Genomic DNA, 20,892 nt, shown 5'->3' with positions numbered 1-20,892 from the left:
GGATGTGGCATCAGCCCAGGGCTCGCAGCCTCTCCTTTGCTGAGCCAGTCGCCCAGGCAGGCAGCCGGGACGGCCGCGGGAAATGAAGTGCATCTCCAGAGCAGCTGCCTTCTGGTACCGAGGGGGAATGCAATGTACTGATGGGAGGCTGTGATAAGAGGCCATCGAGTCCCGGACTCATTGTCCTTTCAGATGAGGGGCTGACAGACCCAGGTCAGTTCTCAGTCGAGTGGAAAAATCTGAATTTATGACAAAATCACCCCATATGGGAACACGGCAGCCAGGCAGCCACCCTCTCCCCGCAGCAGTCCTGGGAAGCTCATCCTTCCCTCCAGCCCAGGTATCGTTTCTTCTTTGCTTTTTCGTGCTGGTTCGTTCTCCTTCAGCATCTTCCTCTAGGTGAGATAGGGCAGCGTTTTGCTGGCTCTGGATATGTTTTCATCCCACACCAGCCGTCAAGGTGAGTGATCAGCATCCCCCATGCAGCTGGGGGACAAACATCCCCGCAGGAGCACACCCCGGGCTGGGCAAAGCGGGAGGGAACGTGTCTCCAGCTCTTGGGCACGTCCTTGCAGAGCTGGGGATGGCAACTGGGGACCTCAGTGCCCTGTCCCCTGTGCAATCACTGCACCGCACTCCCTTGCACTGGGGCTGCTGGTTCATGCACGAGCTAAAGTGCCCTGGCAGCAGACGTCCTCCCTTTTCATCTCCTCCATCCTTCTACAGGGTACCGCAGCCACCTAGAGCCATCACTGTTTTTAAATCCCCCTCTCCATCATTTATGACTGCGGCTGTGACCTCCAAAATCCGTCACTTAAGTGGAGACCAGAATCAAGCCCTGGCTGGCACCGACTTCAAACAACTGTCCCTGCAGTGGGCACGTGGACGGTGGGAGGGCACTGCTGGCTCGTGCCAAGGTGGGGGTACCTCCCACCCGGGCTATGGGGCGAGGGGGAAGGGGGCTGCTTCATCCCTTTGGGTGCTGAGAGCTCAGGGTCTGGCCACAGGCAGCCATGAGAGTGAGTCCCCCCTCGCTCGCTCCCCTGCCGTCCTCGCCCGATTCCTGCCCTTTAATAAGGTAATAAATTACTGCTGCTGGCAGGGATGAGGTTGGTCAGCATTTAGGAAGATTTCATTTCCAGTATTTGAAAAGGTGGTCGTTCTGACCCGACAGCCCTCCGCAGGGAGCACTTGGGTAATACCCAGGGCTTGATTTATGGTGTTAAATTGGCAGCCCAAGAACTGCTCCTGTAATTTATTACCCAGCCTTCACCAGAAAGCCTCTCTCTCTTTCTCACCCCTCCCCTCGCCCGCTCTGTCTCTCTTTCTCCTTATTTTTTTTTAAGAGGGAACAGCTGACAGCCGAAAGCTAAATCTAACATTTACACATGACTTCATTACCTCACTAAAATAAATGACTCAAAGCGGCGTAACCCATCAAAACTGGGGCTTTGGCACCGGACACCAAAAGCGAGGGGCCTGATTCCCTCCCTCCCCATCACCCTGTCTCTTTCTTGACCACGGTGCAGTGTGTTTTTAGCATCCTCATAGGGCCAACCCATCGTGTGCTGCATCCCACCCTTAAACATTGATACTTTCCTGGGGCCAACTGCATCAAGCAGAACTCAGATGCAGGAGGTGTGTGGAGACCAGCTCCATGAGGAGCACAGCTCATGAGACATCAGCAGGTCTGGATGGGTTGCCTCCTGGCCACCTCGAGCTGCTCCTCACACTTAGGAATGTTTGCCTGAATAAGAGACCTGAGTATGTATGCGGAAGCAAGGACAACATGGTGATTTTTAGCAAAACCCAGAAGATCATGGAAGTATGGTGGAACAAGTCATGAAAACGGGAAGGTAGAGAAGGCCAAGGGAAGTGGCAGCAAAAGAGTGAGCAGGTTGTGCAGGGAAGGAGTGAGAGGTGGGTGAAGAAAGCTATGGAGGCAAAGAGGAAGGTGAGGTGGTGAGAAGGGAGGAGAGGGAGAGAAGAGGTTGGCCAGCAGGCGTGCGTATGCATGTGCTGGGGAGTCCACCCCTGGTCCAGGGTAGCACCAAGTCATGGTTACCCGCCACTGGGGGCTGCCTCGAGGGCTGGTCATGGCCACTCCTTGCCACTCCTCTCTTGCTATGGCTGGGAAAGGCCTTGTGGCAAGCTGGAGTGGCAATCAATCTGAGGGAAACTCCATGGGTTGCTTGGTTGGCCTTTGGATGCGCAACTTCACCATGTTGGACCCATGGACACTTGCACCTGCACAAGCAAGTGGGCAGGGACAAGCTGGGGAAGGGGCAAATACCCCCTTTTGCCAGTAGAGGTGATCTGTGTTAAAGAAGGGTGACCATGGAGCTAGGGCCTTAGAGAGATGATAGTTATCCTTTTTGAGGAGGAGGGTGTTCTGGCTAAATGCTCTCCTCCCAAGCGCTGTCAGCTCACATAGAAGTCCGTCCAATGAGCTGACCGTGGGCCCTGTGTTTGCTCAGCCTTCCCTGGAAAAAAACAGGGAGAACCAGCTCAGATGTTAAGAAACAATTTCTCAGCATTAGGATGAGTGGAAGAGTTGCCAGCTCTTGGCTCTAAGAACGGGTTGGACAGATATTGATCAGGGCAGGTTGATCCCAGCAAGGAAATGGCACAGATGATGCCTTTTGGTCCCTTCCTGCACCAGTGACTGTGATTTGCTGAAGTTTGTTACCTGTGGTGACAGTCACTACAGACTTTGATTTGCTGCTGAGCTTAGCTTTAATCAATCAGTCTTTACTGAACGCATCTAATGCCATCGCAGAATTTCATAACTTCTTAGCGGCAGGCGTCCAGCAGCGAAGGACCTGCTCTTAGCAGTGTGTCAGGTCTTGACGTGCGGTGGGAGCCCCAGATGCTGTAGAAGGTCAGGTGGCTGCGATGGAGAGTAGCGTGAGTAGCAGTGTTCTGTCGGAGCTGGGCACAGCTCAGCCCGTGACATCATTATTAAGTACGTGTGTGTGTAGCTAACGAGGCTCAAATTGCCTAGTCAGGCTTGTCTTCATAGGTTAAATCGATACGTGGAGTGTTGTCCAAGAAGGACCAACTCCCTTTGCTCTTCCCGTCCCCTGTAAAGCCAACCCTGAGCCCGTCACCCCTGGGGAGGAGTGGGGAAGCTTTCCCCATGGAGTCCTGGAGGAGCGGTGTTTCCTACAGCCTTCCATCCAGTCTTCCCGCTCCAGAGGAGGAGGTCCGTAGCCTGCTGGGGATGACGTGATGCCCTCTCACCTCCTGCCACCGTCTCTGCCCTCTGCTCTGGCGCTGGGGTGGCTCTGGCCACTGCTTCCCCACTGTCCCGTCCCCGGGTGGCTGCGGGTGTGCGGCCACATCAGGCTCCCGGCGCTTCCCCCCCCCCGCCGGGAGCTCACAGCCCGGGCTGAAACACCACTCAGCTTTCATAATCAAATAATCCCCATGTTTATGCCTCGCTGACTGACAGCGCTGCCCCTGACATATCATTATCGGGAATTTACATTCCTGCAGGAACTGCGAAATCCCCTCGCCCCGAATCCAGAGCTTTCCTGTGGCACCAGAGGGAGAGGAAATAATCTGTGATCTTGAGACTTTCAGACCACTGAAGTCAAACCTCTTCCCCTCCCTTTGTTTGATTTAGCACTTTACAGACTCCCACGAGGGGATTTTTGGTTTCTTACGGGTTTATTTTGTTTTGTCTTAATGTGTTGTGCTTTTATTCCTCACTCTTCTAAGTGTCAGTCCTTTTGGGCCATTTGCCTCCTGGAGACTTGGGAAAACAGGAAAGGGAGGGCTGGGCTCGGCAGTTGGGAGCAGTAAGGTGCTGGGGGGCTCACCGGGGTGCACGGGTCCCAGCACATGCGCTGGAGCCTGCCAGGAGCACGTGGTGGTGGTGGTGACCATCTAGCCAGGGGTAGGCGGTGTCCCCAGGGCACCCGAGCTGCTCGAGTAGGTCAGACCTGGGGTCCCTCCAGCCCCGTTGACCCGGTGCTGTGAAACATTAGATATACACAGAACTTTTGGGCAAAACAGAGCTTCTCTCCACCTGAAAGACATTGTCTTAGGCAACAGGTCTTGTCCATTCTTGTTGCAAGATGGAGCCGGTGGTGGAACACTAGAGTCCTGTCTCCTGGTCTCCTCTTTGCGTTGGTGGAACACCAGAGTCCTGTCTCCTGGTCTCCTCTTTGCATTGCCCACCCTGCTCTGTCTCCATCTCTGTTTGTCCCCTCCAGGAAGGCACACCTGATCCTGAGGAGGCTGGAGAAGGTCAGCAGTCACTGCTCGACCCTGCTACGCAGTGCCTACATCCAGAGCCGCACCGAGACCATGCCCTACTTGTTCTGCCGCAGCGAAGAAGTCCGGCCACCCGGCATGGTCTGGTACAGCATCCTAAAGGACACCAAAGTAACGTGCGAGGAGAAGATGGTCTCCATGCTGCGCAACACGTACGGGGAGTCCAAGGGCCGGTGAGGGAAGGTGCGGGCCTGGAGCTGTGGGAGGCCAAGGGACTCCGAGGAGTCGAGGACTCGTGATGTGCTGAGTGGCTGGTGGGGGTCGGGGTCGGGTGGTGTTCGGAGGGGGTGGAAGGGGACAGCGAGGCCAAACAGGACTTTCTCACGCAGACGGCAGAGAAACAAGAAATCAGCAAGTTGGACTTTAATTTCTTTTCCTTTTTTTTTTTTTTTTAATTTTTCAAGAGGAAAAAAGAAAAAAAAAAAAAAGAAATTACCTAATTTGACTCAGCATAAAAGCCTCTCCTTTTTAATCTTTTCTTACTGAATTTCCTGGACTACACGCTCCAAAACCCTGGGAGGAGGAGACACCCGCTGGAGGCCAGGGCCGGGCAGAGGGGTGCTGCTGGGCACAGGGTGACCCCCTTCCTGCCTGCCCTGCCTGCCCTGCCGCTGGGCAGCAGCCATGGGGCACGGGGCCCCGGTGCCATGGTGGCCGACGACGCCCGGAGGAGGTGGCGTGGGCGGGCAGTGACACCGCGCTGCCAGCGAAGGTCCCGGAGGGGGATGTCGGGGCAGGTGCGAGGACGCTGCAGGCAAGCTGGGCTTTTGTACCACTGCGAGTCGACGGACCGGCTCCGTGCGCAGCCTTCGTTGGCAAGGCTCCCGGCAGCTTGTCCTGTGCATTAAAGATTCATATTAAGTCCATCTTTGCCGCCTCCTTGGTGTTTCTTCCTGACGCCGTCTCGCCGCCGCTTGGGCGTTCGTAGGGTTTCATGGCCATCACGGCTGTCCCCGTGCCGGGACATGGCCGAGATGACGGGCCGTATCTGGACACCAGCGCTGATCCAAGAGCTGGACGCGTGGAGAGGAGGGGAAAGTGCAGCCTCTTTGTGTAGGGTCCTCTCCCTCCCCAGCGCCCAGCATGGCCACCGGCCCCGGCGGGAGCTGGAGACGTGTGGGAAAGCCCAAGAAGGAAGCCAGGGGCTAAAAAGACATGGAGAATCTGGTTTGTTTTACTGTCAGATGTGGGTTAGGCTGGCCCGGGATCCCTGTGGGTAATGGATTTCTCAGCCTGGTAGCCAAACCAAAAAGTGCGGGAGGGCGAGAGGGGGGGAAAAAAAAAAAAAGCAAACCCACCCCAAAAATCAGATCAGCTCAAAGCTATTGCTTTTTCCTTTTAAAGCGAAACAATGAACCTGGAGGGGGGAAAAGGGAACAGTGTGGGTTGAATGAATCAGTTTTAGTCAGCCCAAAGCAAACAGTTTTGTTTAGTTTCTTCAGGTTATTTAACCCTTTAATGCAAAAGCAAACAAGCAGGAGGTGAATTTCAAAATGAAAATGTTTTGAAACCAAACAAAGGCACGGGATTTCATGTGGAGGAAGCTCAGCCTGAGACTGTTTTTTCTTCTCGAGCTAAACCTATTTGCCTGATTTGCACCCACTCAAATAATTATGATTGTTTCACCCAAACTGCTCTTTTTTTTTGCCCCCCCTCTCCGTCTTTGGTTATGTCTCTTCATTTGTCTTGGGCCACGATGCTGTTGCACAGTCGGAAGCCTCCAGTACCTGCTCAAAGTCCTTCTGGCGTTCACAGAAAACTTGCCTTGATGTAGCAAGCGCCAAAGCATTGCAGGTTGCCTGAGATATTAATTTTTAAGCTAGATGATACCTTTTTCTGATGAAGAGGATGGTGACCCCTGATGGAGCTGGGCTATGGGCACTGTGTCACTGAGGCTTGTACAGCGCCGAGCACAAGGGCCATGCAGGGACCACGATGCCATGTGTGTTAAATGCCTGTTAACCATCCCTTTGCCCTTCAGAGGTGGCTGGTGGCCGTGGAGTGGGCCAGCAGTAACCACACGGAGCCCGGCGGGTCCCGGCCCCACGGCGTGTGGCTGCTGGCTGCACCTCCGGGGGCTTTGAAGCCGTCTTGTTTTCTCAAGGCTCTGGCCCGCAGCCGTGCCTTTCCCTGTATTTTACAAACACGGCGTTTTATTTTGTTTTTGTTTGGTTTTTTGCTCGGAGATGATTCATTTCTCCTGGAAGCCCCGTGTGGTGTGCGCTGCGATGGGGAGCAGCTCCGTGGTGTCACTGCGGGGGGTGGGGGGGGCTGGCGTTGACCGACCTGGCGGACAAACTGCTGGCGTTTTCTGTAACGTCGCTGGCGGGACTGGAGGCAAATCTCAGGTGTGACGGGGCTGACGCTGCTCACGGGATTCCTGACCATCGTGAGTGTGGTGCTAGGCTTTAGGAATAGGAGATGCCGGCCAAAATACCGGATGGCTGGCTGGTTGCCCTTCAGCATGTTTTTCTCCACTCTGATACAGTGATCCCCCCCCCCCGCCGTGGTATTTTGTGCCCCTGGGACACCCATTTCAGCAGCCTCCCTTGGCAGAGCTGGGGAGAAAGAAGCGAAGCCCGCAGCACAGGGCCATTTTGCTGCAGACGGTGATGGAAAGGAGACCTTCAACTCCGGTACCTGGGAACAAGCCAGCAGCATGAGGACAGGCCGGCTCTCCCCCTGCCTCCGCGCTGCAGCTGCGTCCGCTGCAGGGACCAGGGGCTTAATTCTCGCTGCTTACCTTGGAAAAGTGCTGACGAGCCTCACGTCGCATCCTTGGTGAGGCTGGTACGTGTACAGAGCGCGTTGTGTGTCCGCCTGTGTTAATATGTACACAGCAGGTGGAAGAGTCTAGACTCCCGGGCAGGAAGGCTGCGGCGTTCGGCGGCTGTTAACCCATCGAGAAGCGCACCCAGCTCCCGGATCAAAGCCAGACAAGCCTCTGGACGGTGATGCTACCCGGCACGGCGTACCCAAGCCAAACAAAACCGAGGAATTCGTCGAGGTTACACAGCCTCCGGCGCGCAGCTGAAAGGAAGGGTCTGTATTTTCTCCCTGGAAACTTTGGAGAATGTAACCCTCCGGCTCTCAAGATAAACAGCTGTAGTCGCAGCCTGGAGATGCTGGCAGACGGACCTGTGCCCCATAGTGTGTGTGCGCACACACACACACACGCACGCGCGCGCTCACACACACACACACACACACGCACCCTCCCCTCCCCAACCAGCCCCCCCCCCCCCCGCCATTCCTCCACTTCCCATAGGGAAAAGACATCCTTGCTCCAAAACATCGGATGCCTTTTGCCCCAGGAGCCGGCTCCTCTTGCGAACTCCCAACCTTGCTGTGCCACCGCTGGGCTTTGGCAGACCAGGGGCCAAAGCTGTCCTGGGTGGGGAAGGCCCCAAGGGGTGGATGAATATGAAAAGTGAGTGGGGAGAGGGGCAAAAAGATGCCAACATCCAAATTTAATAGCTAAACTACCCACATCCATTTGCAAAGCTGAAATCATTTGCCTGATGGCATGACGCAGGGAAGGGTAACGTGGCATCAGTGGCTCCTGGATGGAGTCAGCAGCTTTAGAAGAGTTCAGGTCAAAAGAAGCGACCCCCTCCATGTGCCTCTGCAGTGAGGACATATGCAGGTGACAGCATCGATGGCGCAGTCGTGGGTGCCCACAGGGCACCCCCTGTCCCTGCGCAGCCTGGCCCGGCTCCCACCATCCGTGCACCCCCACCCCCCCAAAAACTCCAGCTCAGCACTGGGAGGTGGTGTCTCTGCAGAGGCTGCTCACTCTTCACCCCACGTTTGTTCACGTTCTTCCTTTTAACAAACATACGCTGCTACTTTCACCTTGAAGGCCCCCGTGGGCACACGTCCTTCCTAAGGGCACCCCAAATATGCCATTTGCTTGGCAGCGCGGAGCTGGTGACAGCCACAGGTCCCCTCCCGGGGCTGTGCGGGACCATCCCCTCCCAAGGAGCAGAGCGGCCCCGAACAATCCCCATTGTCCCCATGGCCATTGTTCCCCACCGCCCTGGTCCCGGGCTGGGCTGCGGCTGGCACGGGGCACAGAGGGGCTGATTGTTTGGGTCGCTGTGCCGCCAGTGACACACCGCTCTGGGACAGCTTCTTCCCATGGCAAAAGCCTCTGGAGTCAAGTGCTGTGCTTGTTCCTTTATTTATTTGTTTCGTTTCTGCTTTTCCTCTTTTTTTTAAAATTTTTTTTCTTGATTGGATGAGGCTGGTGCTGCCGGGGAAGGAGCCCAGGGAGCGTCAGAGGCAGCACAGGCAGCCCCGCTCCTCTCCATCGTGGGGACGGGTCCAGGGATGGCCAAAGGCTCGCAGTGACCCTCATGCTTAGGCGTGACAGTGCCCTGGGATGGGACAGATGCCATGGTGGCCAGCTCACACCTTGTCGCACTGGGAGGATGCAAACTGCACGTTGTACCTGCTGGGCCAGAGGCAGGATTAGCTCTCCAGAAGCTGAGCATCACCAGTGAGAATTAATTTGTGCACTGCAGGATGTAACAGAACAAGTTTCTGGTTTGTTTGGTTTTGTTACTAAAAGCACTGAGCCTGTTTTCCTCCCCGGTGTTGGTGGTCGTGACATTGAGCCAGGCGGGACCATGGCTCATCGTCTCACCGCGGCGGGGGGGAAGTGCCCGGGGCAGCTCTGGCCCTGTGAGTGCTGGTCCCAGTGTGGGGCTGGGGCTGGGGCAGCTGAGGCTGCGCCCAAAGGGATCCACAGCTCCCGGCTCCAGCAGCTGCAAAGGCTTCGAGGAACAGTTTGCATCAGTACAGTGTGATCCAGCTTTGGCATTCCACATGGTGCTGCGGGTGTCAGGAGGCTTTCAGTGCTCAGGTGGAAAGTTTGAGCATCACAGTGTTAATAAATCATGCGATAAGAAGGATTCCCTTTCCCTTCCCTGCTCCTGACCCTGGCTCCCGTCTCTCCGAGGCCGTTTAGCATGGAGCCTTCACCTCTTATGGAAACACCGCAGCATCAGGGCTTGGGAAAGACCCTGTTATTCGGGTGACACTTTGAAAAGCACCTGCTGATTTTGAGCATGTCTGTGCTACGAGGTGAGTGCCCAAGGATGGAGCTGGGCTTTGAAGTTCAGCCAGAACCAGCCCCAGATTTCAAAAATGCCAATGAACCCGAAGCACAAGTTGGTTCATCCCGGTGGGCTGGATGATGATAAAGGGAAGCAGCAGCGAGCTCGGATATGAGGCTCTTTTAGGCTGCTTTAAAAAGCTCTATGAATGGGAGAGCAATTTATAAATGGGTTAAATTGGCAGGTAACGTCTTAAGAGCAGGGCAGGGGGGGTGGCTGGAAGTGACCATGTTGCTGATCGGGCTAGTTCTTCATTCGTCCTAACTAAAGCGATCAAGAAGTTGTGAATAACTTTTTTTTCTATCTATCTGCAAAAAAAATATTAATTTTGTGAAAGCTGTTTTTAACCACTAACGATCCTCCCCAGGCCTGAGAGAAGTCAGCCAAAAGATTCTCAAGACCTTTAAAACTATTTTGACACAGTATTGCCTCACTTGTACTTAAAAAAAATTTAAGACCCTGTCCCTTTGGCTGCATTTTATCAGAGAATTTAGGCCAGTTGTTGACCTGAATGATGTGGGCAGCGGTTATTCCAATCCAGGGCAGAGGGAAAATCTGGGGCCATCGTGGTGTTGTGGCAGCTGAAGAGCCGCAAAAAGGAGACTTCGGGCCTGGGAAGGGCTCACTTTTCTTCACCTCCCAGGTGTGCGCCTTAGAAACTGGGAAAGTGAGGAGGTGGGAGGAAAAAGTCCAGGAAAAGGTAGTGCTGGACCACAAAGTGTTGGGTGGGTTTGTGTGTGTATATGTGTGTGTAAGCGCACACAGGGGCACACATCTGCCAGCGCAGAACACGAATGTGATCTTCTGATGCCCTTGCTGACATGGCAAGACACGTCCTTTTATACTTGTGAGCAGTTTCCTTTATGTTCTTATATTCTCTTAATTTAATAATTAAATTAAAATTAAATTAAATTTAAAAATAAATAATTAATTTACTATTTTTCATTTCATTTCATCATCATATTCATTTCATATTCTTATATTAAAATCTTTCTGCACGGGCTTTTTCTTTTCTTCTTTTTTTTTTTTTTTTTTTTTTTTTTTTTTAAGCCTCTGTGTCTTTTTGTCCAAAGCGTTCAAAGTTGCCAAAAAACAGCTCCATTTCCCGCTACCAGTGACCAATGCCGTGCTGGCTGGGGAAGCTGTTGGCTTTCAGCTGGGAGGGAGGACTTTGCCGTATGAATTCAGAGCAATTATTTCCCCCCCTTTTTCCTATAGAACTAAGGCAGGCAGCTCCTTTTGATTTAACGCAGCCAACAGGAACCGCCATCACAAGTGCCTCGCGGTCACTTCAGCACGTGGGCCGTTCCGGGTGGCTTTGAGCATGTCACGAGCCTCCCTGGGCCGGTCACGGCACACAAGGGCAGCGGCATTACTGCCACGGGGCTGTGACAACCGCCTTCCTCGCCAGGTCTCAGCCAGGTGTAACATCTGCCGGTGGCCACGCACAAGCCCTGCTGCCATCTGACAGGACAGCGGCTGGAGACCTCGCTCAACACATCTATTGATTGATTTTTTATTTTTTTTTTCCCCCCTCCCTCTCTTCAGCCATTGATTTCCAGACAGACGCGTAACCTGGACGCAGAAACTCTTGCCCGTGTGTTTCAATAGATCGCGCTGGGGCGGGTGTGCACGTGCGAGGGGAGACCTGGGCACGGTTGCTCCCATCTTAAAAGTCCTTATTAATGCTTAATAGACTGTTCAACACACAGGCAATGGATTTGTATAGTGCTATAGACACAAACCATTTAATACATTGTTTATGGGCCTTTTTATCTACAGTATGTTCTATTGATAGGGCTGTCTGTGATGCGCTTATTATACTCTATTAATAATGCATCGACCGTAGGCAAGGCTGGTGTAGAAAGCACGATGTGCTCTCGCTCGTGCTCGGTCTGCCTCTCTCTCCCCGCTCAATATATTGCAGTCAATTTTGACAGTTAAAATGCAAACCATTTTTTTACTGACTCGCTCATGCCAGTGTCAAAAAAAAAAAAAAAATAAATTAATTTATTCTCACCCTTCAGCCCATTGCCTCCCAACATCCCATGGATTGTGTGGTGTGGAATTAATTTATTGTTCAATCCAGAGGCCATTGACACGCTATAGTATTACTGGCACTTTTTTTAAAGGAGGCGAAGGTGGTACCAGCCAGTACCGTAACTGTGGCAGGACGGCAAATGGAGGCAGGTGGCTCTATAGCCCCGCGCTGACTAGAGCAGATGCAAGGAGAACTGTGTAAGAGGGAAAGCATAGCTGGTATTTAACGCTCCTGCCCCCCTGCACCCCCTCCTTGTCCTCTCCCCATGCTCCCAGCCTCCCTGTCTTATCAGGGCTTTCCTGGGGAGTTAAATCATTAATGAGTTTGGGAGTTAACCAGGTTAAAAATGACTGCCTTCAGGATCAGGGGTCAGTAACTGTCAGGGCTAAATGGCACCTATCCCGACGGCATGTGCAGCCTCAACGGTTGGAGATGTCGATGCTGAATCAATTCGCATTTGGAAGCTGAATCAATTCGCATTTGGAAAAAATTCGCATTTGGAAAAAATTCGCATTTGGAAAAATTCGCATTTGGAAAAAATGCGAAAATCCACATTTCTCAGTACAACAGCACCAAGTCCCTTTCCTTCCCTGACGGAGCAGGCTCTGAGCGGCGGCAGGGGGGGTCCCCCCCCCAGCCCTGGTGTGGGGGGTGACATCGGTGACATGGGGCAGGATCAGCACGGCTGGGACCGAGGGGAGGCAAAGCCTCAGAGGGAGGAAAATCTGCAAAGATGGTGGGCCAGAACGGGGCCAAATGATCATCACCATTGGACTCGACGATCTCAAAGGTCCGTTCCAGCCATGAAGATTCTATGATTAATGATCATCAACTTAATTGCCCAGGGAAGCTGCCCTTGGCTGGGGCAGGTGGGCTGTGAGGGCTGAGCCCGGGGCTGCCGCAGGCCTTGCTGGAGCTGCAGCTCCTCCAGCCCCGCTCCCCGTCTGCAACCACCTGCCCCGGCAACAAAACGCCACGCTTCTGGTGAGGAAGGACCAAAAGCTTCTGAAGCCCATTCAGGATTTTTCACAGAGCAGCAAGAACCGACAGCCCTGTGGTTTGAATCCACCCCTTTCCTTTTGGACCTGAGAGGTGTCCATCCCTTCGCTGACCAAAACTAAAGGGTTGCAGAGCCTCCTTCTGCAGGAGGAGGAAGACACGCGCCTTCACTGCGGGCGAGCCGGCTGGACCAGGACGGGCTGTAACACTGCACGGTGTCGTCTCTCCGTGTCTGTGTGTGTGTGTGTGCACTGGGCATGGGGCTTTATCACCACCAGACGTGCTCCAGCTCACGGTACATACCTTACAAGGCCTTGGTCTGGCATGGGGGGACTGCACGCCCAGCTATCTCTTGACCACTGGAGACTGCCTTATCTTTAACAGTATGTTTTCTTGTGTGTCCAAAGGCTTTGTCCATCGGCACGTTCGGCTCCGTGGCTGCACGGAGCTTTCAACCTTCCTTTCCTCTTAGGTAATACCCCTGAATCAAGGCAAATTCCTGTGGGAACTCATCTTCTGGATGACCATGTTCTGCATCTGACGGAAAGGTTGAGCAGAGACAACTTTAAAAAAAAAATAAATTATTTTTAAAATTAGAACCATCCAACCTCCAAATTTTCAAGCATCTCTCACACCAAAACCTACCCTGGGCACCCATCTGCCCCGAGCGAAGCAGGACGTGAACCGCCCTGGCAGAACCAAAGCTGCCGGAGGTGAAACGGGCCAACACGTGGCTCCGGCCGGCGCTGCCTCCCTCCGCCCGCCGCGGCCCTCTCCCATCAGGGCTCTGTCAAAACCCCGCGATTTTCGAAAGCCCTGCCCAAACCCGGAACGCTGGAGCTCGTCAGGAGCACGTGGATGGGGTGGCCCCACAGATGTGGGACCCCGCGTCCGCGCTCACCCCCCCGGGGACCCGGCCATGCCAGGGGCCAGCTCGACCGAAAGCAAAGGAGACGTGGCAAGAGCAAAGGGTCCAGTTCAGAACTCTTTAATACAAGCTTATATTGTTTGTGTTTCTGATTCTCTGTTCTCCCAACATCTGGGGACATTAACCCTCATATGTGTGTGAGCATGTGTATGAAGATATATACAAAATCACACAGTTAAATATTTAAGCATACAAGGTATTATATATTTATATAATATAGAACTTTAGGGTATAGGAATCAACAATGGCAAAATATTTCTGATGAATCTGACATAACTTTTTTTCGAGTGAAACATGACCTGTTTTTGAAAGACCAGAGGAAGTTGTTGTTTATTAAAAGAAAGAGAAAAAAACCTGTATAAAGAAATTCTGTGAAAATGATTTAAAAAACCTCATGAACCAAAAAAAGGACAACTGTTAAAAACTGTATTGAAAAAAAAAAATAAATTAGATGAACAATTGTGTAAATATAAATTAAAAAAGATGACAATCTTAATAAATAAGCTTTACTATTTACATCTTTATATATTGCTTGGAGACTTAAATTAGATCCGTTAAAAACAAACGAACGCAAAATAAAACCCAAAATCGGAGCAGCAAACGTACAGGCGTGAGGTACAGAATTAAGGGTTGAACTGTATTTTGCTTGTTTCTTTTTTTTTTTTTTCTTTTCTCTTTTATACAGTAGACCAGTAGAATTCTTGTGAAAATAGATCCTCAGCACTTCATTGGAGTATTGGTTGACGTGGCTTCCAAAAGGTGCCAAGAAAGATTCCATAATAATAATAATAATAACCATAATAATCATAATAATTATAACAATAATAAAAAGATACAATATGATACATAAATATGGAAGAGCAGTTGGTAATATGAATACATTTTTCTCTAGACGAGATCACAGTTTTATTTGTAAATATTACACTGATATATATATATAATATTACACATATAATATTATATATATATCATATATATATATTTATATATATAGTACGGCTCAATCCTGCTCCCAGTAAAGTCAACAACAACAACAACAAAAACCCCCGTTGACTTGATGGGAGCAAAATTCAGCCTTTCATCTGCAGACAGGTAAGTAATTACAGAGGCCGTACAATGCAAACTCCGCAATGGTTCCAATTCCCTCTTTAATTGCTGGTGAAATGTTTCGTTAAAGCCCTGGTTCTTTGCACTCAGAAGATGGAAACTCGTGGCTGAATTGTGGCCTCACCAAACGAATAAAAAAAAAACCCCAAAAGACCGAACCAGAATGGGAACCAAAGACAACTTGGACTCATCAGCTCCTCATCTCGACCCAACAGGACTAACACCACCACCACCACCAAGTAGCACCAAGACTCCTCACCTGACACCTGAAGCCACCCCAAGCTCTTGTTTTCTGGCCTCAGAGGAAGCGGTTATTATTCTCACTGACTCTTGGATGTGTAGATCAGGCAAAAAGGGGAAAATTCAGTTTGCCAAACTAAGACAGAAACAAAACGTTAATCCCCACTTTGTTCCCTGCTAAAACCACTGGGGATTTTGAACACCAGTTCCATGGGTGGCAGGAACCACCCAACACCAACCCCCTATTGCCCGAATCGACCGTAGCTCCAAGGAAATACATCTTGGGCCACCTGGACCTGCTCCTGCTGATCTCTTTGGCACGCTCCCACTGAACTCAGTGTTCAAGGTCCTCCAGTGGAAAGGGGACCGTCCCCGGGGCTCCAGTGCTCCCAACACACGAGGTCAGCTGGAGGCACGGGTGCTTCCACCTCCCTGGCAGGGAGAAGGCCATCCCCAGGGGATGGGATGATGTGGAAGAAACGCAAAGCAAATCAGCCTGGTTGCACCACTGAGACCAAAACGGGGCCCCACAACCATGAAGATTTCATGAGCGTATCTAAGCCGGGCATACGGTCCTCTCCCAGTGATATCAACAGGCCCATTAACTCGCACTGGGGCATCCGGGGATTGTGCAGGGGAGGGCAAGATGCTGCCAAAAGGCTGGGAATTCCCACGGCACCCAAAAATTCAAAGGCCAAATCGCCAGCTCTGAAACCCCTTTGAGATCCCAACCTCGGCTGACTTAATCGCATCCCCTCCTGTCTTCTAGTTTGGCCTGGAATGGAAATGCTGGGCCGGGGCGCGGGAAGGGGCCAGGTTGCTCCCTACTTCCTGTGATTCCCGGGAATCCCCTGTCTGCTCACGGAGCAGCTTTCTCCTTCCCCCCCCCCCAACACTCCCAGCCTCTCGCAGCTCTTCGGGATTCCGACTGTGCAGTGCTTCTGAGTGCAGTAATTCGAGCACAGTGAAATACTGGTTAAATGCGTATGTACAGTTGGATAATGTAAAAATAAGCACAAATACACACTTAAAAAAATAATCTGGAAAAAAAAAAAATAATAATAAACTCCGCCCCCCCTCCCCCCACAAACAACAATATACCAGGGGAAAAAATACCTTAGCCTTAGTTCCTGGACTTATCACAAAGCACGAGGAAAACAAACCCAGACAATGTTATAAAACCTCACGGTACTTCTAGGGAAATCTACACTTAAGTATCTAGCTCTCTACTCAGCTGGCAGAATCAGTGTTTTCCTTTCAAACACACAAAAATAGGCTTTGCTCTTCTTGGTTTTGGATTATGCGGGTTTTCTTTCTCCTTTTTTTTTTTTTTGTGGTTTTATTTTTCTTTTCTTCCTTTCAGTAAAGCCTCACTTGTTGTTAATTTTTTCCCCCACTTGAATCAGTTGCAGCAAGAAACTTTTGTTGGCTATTGGGTTTTCTTTTTTTCTCTCTCTTTTTTGTTTCATTTTTTTCCTTTTTTTTTTTTTCTTTTTTTTTTTTTCTTAAACACAGGTAAAACCTAGAACAAACCGACAGTTACAACCAAGTGAAACCGAAACCGGAAGGGAGGTAGCTGGAACCCGATTCCAAGAGTCCTCTGGTGCCATCCTCCTTTCTCAGCCTGGGGGGGGGACAGCGGAAGATGCAAGAAAAGCAGGAGGACACCAGCTCAGCCCATCTGCTGGAGGGTGGGGAGGGAGAAGGGTAGCAGCTGATAGGAGTTTCCCACCCCACCACGCACCATTCACCGCTTTCTGCTCCAGCTTTCCCTCCCACTGGCCATAGACACCCCCTCCATAGCCACCCCAACTACGGTGGAAGCCTTGGCTCACCATCTGTGACAGAGAAGATCTTGGCACTAATGTGACCTGGACTTTACGAGCAGCTAAATTTCATCAGCATGGGCACCCTCTCCTGTTCTCCCAAGCTTCTTGGTTGATGCTGTCCTACGCCACTGGCTCGGTGGGTAGAGGTGGTGGGTGATGTCCCTCTCACCTCCCACCCAAAGGCCGTCACAGTCATGGAGGGTCTTTCCTAGGGACTCCACCAGGCATTCAAGGCCCTTACAGTGGTAGATGCTGCAAGGCCACCCAGCTGGCCTTGCGCCAGGGTGGGGGAACAGGAGACAGGAGCTGGGCAGGTGTCCATGCCCCACAGCTCCCCTCTCTGCACCCCTTGGGAGCACGGTACAGCACCTCAAAGGCAGAGGGCAAAGCTTTGCCCCAGTGCAATCTTTTCCCAATGGATAAAAAAAAAAAAAGCCATTGGGTTTAACATGACTCCGAGCAGCACTTCTGCTCCCAGTTCTGTCAGCGCCATCGGAGGAGATGGACAGTGCCAACATGGCAGTTGGAAAAAAAAAATCAAATAGCAGCACGGAAAGCCTGCCTGTGGGAAAGGGAGTGGGGTCTCCCACAGACCCCAGGACTGAAGATGAGGTGTGAGGCTGGTGGCAAAAGGCCACCATCTCCCTTGAGCTGAGGACTCCAACTCAGCGAGCAGAGGCTGGCCCTTCGCAGGCCCTGAGCTCCTGGAAGCCCACAAAAGCAAGTGGCCATAATGCTTATACAGACCTGTCTCTCCTGGGCAATGTCCTAGGTGGGAAAAGCAGGTGGAAGATCTCCTCCATGCTGAGATGCATGGCTGAGAAGGGGAATTTGCAACTGAGCTGCCATCAGGATGCGTGCAGGACTCAAGCTGGGGCTCCCTGCTAGGGTGAAACCCAGATGGGGTGGATGGGGGAGATCACACCAAGGTGCCTCGGGCACTGAGGACATGAAGCGTTGGCAGTCTGAAAGGCTTTTGAGGTTGTGAGCTCTTCTGATGGGCTGGATGGCACATGAACAAACTGCCAACACAAAAGGGGAAGGCAAAGGGACCTGAAGGAAGCAACCTTTCCATAATTCTTTGCTTCCATTGTTAATTAAGTGGCAAGAGGCAAAAGCGGAAGCTTTGCCCAGGCCCAGAGCCAGTGCTCTCTATGCTGGAGGACGTTCAACCCAACTCCACAGAAGGCACCCTGATCCCACTGCACCTCCCTTTCCTGTACCCTCCCCCCGCACAGTGGGGGCAGAGCCATCTGCACAGCATCCATGGCCAGGCCTTCTCCGGAATAACAAGGAGCTTCACAACAGAGAGCTCCTCACCTTCTTACGACAATCACCTCTGCAGGCCTCTCAATTTTAGTTCTTGAGATTCATCTCTGGTTGATTCCGACAGAAAAACAACCCACACAGTGGGTGACAAGAGCCTGGCTTCTTGTACCCACAACTCTGACAGTTTTCCATTTGTAGTTCTCCTACCCATTTTTACATCCATCTCCATGAGCTAAATGACCCCCACTTACCCTTCTGCCTTGCTCCAATGCCTAAATGTTCAATTAAGCAGGAGTAGGAAAAAATCCTTCCAACCTGTCTTTACCCAGTAGATTGTACAAGTCAGGAGAGTCCCAAGGAACAGACTTAACACTTGGAAGGATGCTCTTTTGGATTTGTGTTCTTCCCAGCAGGAGCCTGAAGAAGCAGGAGACGAGCCCGAGCCGCACTGGGATTTACATGGGATGGGTTGTAGCAGCAGCACTAGATGCACTGGGCACCTCAGTGACTCAACATGATGAACCCTATGATGAAATGAGTTCCCAGGGGTCTGGCATCACATGTGCCCCCCTGGGCTGAAAGAGGAGGATGGAGCTATACAAGAGGGAAGTATGAGGTCTGCTGCAGCTAATGCCCTTCCTTCTGGAAGATTAAAAGCAGCTAAGCTCCTGGTCTACCAAAGGTGTCCAACCCACTGGCCTGGCAGCTTAATACTGACAAATATGGCCAAAATTCTAATACTGTCTCCTGTGGTCCTTTCCCCATAGCACATGCCTCCTCCTCCTCTTCCCTTCTCCTGAGAAAACAGGAGCATGAAGAGGTTGTTAGATATATATCACCCTAAGAGGGGGGTGGAGGAGGTCTAGAGAACCACTCGGCTGGGTGGAGACCAGAAAGCAGATTCCTTTGGCTGGCTGGTGTCCTGTTTTCTTGCCCCAATGCTGAGGAAGAGACCAGAGGGTTTGAAAGGCAGGTTGTAGGTAAGCGTTAAGGCAGACTGTTTGGTTGCATGGGGTTGTTTTTCACCCTGTCCTGACACAGTAAAGAAACGAGTTGTACGGGACATAGCAGCAGGAGTAGCAGCAGCAGACATGCTCAAATGACAAGTGCGGGGGCGAGTTACCCTCTCTGCTCCTCAGAAGCAATCATCCACGTTCCTCGAAGCCAGTCCTTAGACTCCCCATTCCCTGACTCCACCATGGGACCACCTGCCCATCTCCACACAGAAATGTTCCAGCAGCCCTGCAGCTTCCAGGCAGGCTACAAGGGGGCTTTTTGTTGGCTTTTTGAGGGCTGGGGGAGAAGGAGGAGCTGTACAGAAAGGCCACTGCAGTCTGCTGAGCTCCCTGGCTGGAAGTAGCGTTCCTGTGAGGAGCAGATGCATCCCATGTCTCGAGGTGGCTGGGCATCTGGCAAGTCACTTGCCAAGAGGCACAGTCCCGTGGAGATCCCACCCCAACCTCAGTGCCCCGAGCATGCGATACCTTGGCATTCAGCATCAGAAAAGGCTCAGCTTGGAGTCCTCCAAGAGCACAGCCTCTTCCATGAACGGTCTGAGTTGTGAGTGCTGGAGAGGGGAAAGTGTTTTTGTGTTGATCATAATCTCTCACTCTTTCTCTCTTTCTCTACCTATTTCTATAAATATGTGTACATAAATAGCTTGTTTCTCGCCTTGAATCTAGATATGAACTGTTCAAATTAGGTGGGCATAACATGCTGTTTTGATACAGGAAAGTCTTCTCGACTTGACTCTTGGTTGTTTGTTTTCTTGTCATCACTATTTAAGATATAGTTAATACATAAACCCCTACTTTGAGTTCTCCTTGGACAAAAATTAAAGGCAGACTGGTTGAATTCTAAGGGTCCCTGGTGCAGAAATGCCATCCAGTTGAGCAGCTAAATGTTAAAAACGATACCAAAAGGGATGTGGTGTCTCTCCTAGCCTGCCTTGAGCAATGTGGTCCTCCATTCCACGTCACTTGGCGTTACCCAAGACTGAAGCCACGGAGATCTTTCTGATTGTGCTCTTGGGCGTTAGGGTCCCGGCAAGCACATTCTCCTTGTAGGTCACAGGACATAGGGAAGGGCGTAACCTGGGGAAGGAAATCAAAGACACAAAGGCATGAAGGAGGGAACACACCTATGGCACCCTGGAGAACAAACAAGACCTCTGGAGTGGTTCAGAGAACAGTTGCAGACTTCAGCTGTGTCATTTTTCTTCCCTGATTTACTTTAGTGCTGAGCTGGGGATGCACTGAGGCCTCAGGTGAGGTACCTGTCCCTAAGAAAGGCTGTGAAAAGTGTAAAGAAGAACCTGTTCAACTCATGCAGTTACTGGTCAGCAGATACTCCCTTAACAGTTCACACCAAGCACATGAACATAGGTGGTTGGGGAGACGTGTACTACTCGGGCAACTCTGGGGCTTTTTGGGGTACTTACCATGATGCTTGGACCACATTACACCACCAATCTCTTCTGAAAAGCTATCCTTACCCCAAAAAGGCTACAAACACCAAATGACAGTGAAGTTACAAAACCCTCACTCACATGACCAACTCAAACGCGCACCAAACGTGACTGGGTCCAGCATGTCCCAACTCCAGCCTCCCTGTAGCGCTCCTACCCACCTCCAGCTTGGGGATTTTGGTGAACCCTACTCCATAGTGTCCCCTCTGTAGGGTGTCATTTAGCAGCACGGCCCTATGACTTGGTTGCTGCTGCTGCCATGCCCAAGTCCATTTGTGCACTTAATTAGGAATGTTCTTGGTTTCAATTCCTCAGGGCAAGAACTGAACCAAACACTACCCAGCAGATCAATGACGCCATAATCCGGCAGAGAGACTTCTCTAAATACCTGTTGTGCCTAAGGTCAAGAGACGCAGCTAACAGGCACTGAGGAACAGCAAAGGAATGCAAGTAAGAGACTGCTACGTGCATGACCTGTCATCTGTCCACGATCTCTCTGGAGAAGCGTGGGAAGGAGCTGAAACAATTGCCTGCAGTGCCTGGCTAGCGGAAGTTGATTTTGGCCTATTGCATCATGGTATTTACATAAAGAAAAAGGGGTGGCAGTGGAA

The 20,892-nt window shown here is 51.5% G+C and overlaps 2 protein-coding genes across 5 annotated transcripts in view; one reads left to right on the top strand and one right to left on the bottom strand.

Annotated features, from left to right (window-relative positions):
- Positions 1–5,149, top strand: part of ASTN2 (astrotactin 2) — a 377,208-nt gene extending 372,059 nt beyond the window's left edge. For all 4 annotated transcript variants that reach the window (XM_074609111.1, XM_074609113.1, XM_074609112.1 and 1 more), the window contains one exon: positions 4,221–5,149. In XM_074609111.1, the coding sequence (XP_074465212.1) occupies positions 4,221–4,458 (238 nt within the window). In that variant the 3' untranslated portion in view covers positions 4,459–5,149. The remainder of the gene's footprint in view (positions 1–4,220) is intronic.
- Positions 5,150–13,426: 8,277 nt separating this feature from the next.
- The window catches only part of PAPPA (pappalysin 1), a 186,277-nt gene continuing 178,811 nt past the window's right edge, over positions 13,427–20,892 (bottom strand). Inside the window, exon 22 of the mRNA XM_074608689.1 lies at positions 13,427–19,907. Coding sequence (XP_074464790.1) covers positions 19,800–19,907 — 108 coding nt within the window. The 3' untranslated portion in view covers positions 13,427–19,799. The remainder of the gene's footprint in view (positions 19,908–20,892) is intronic.

The sequence above is a fragment of the Larus michahellis genome, chromosome 15 (genome assembly GCF_964199755.1).
Source record: "Larus michahellis chromosome 15, bLarMic1.1, whole genome shotgun sequence".
Lineage (NCBI taxonomy): Eukaryota > Metazoa > Chordata > Aves > Charadriiformes > Laridae > Larus > Larus michahellis.
The sequence above is the reverse complement of the archived record's forward strand: the minus strand, read 5'-3'. Positions and strand labels throughout refer to the sequence as shown.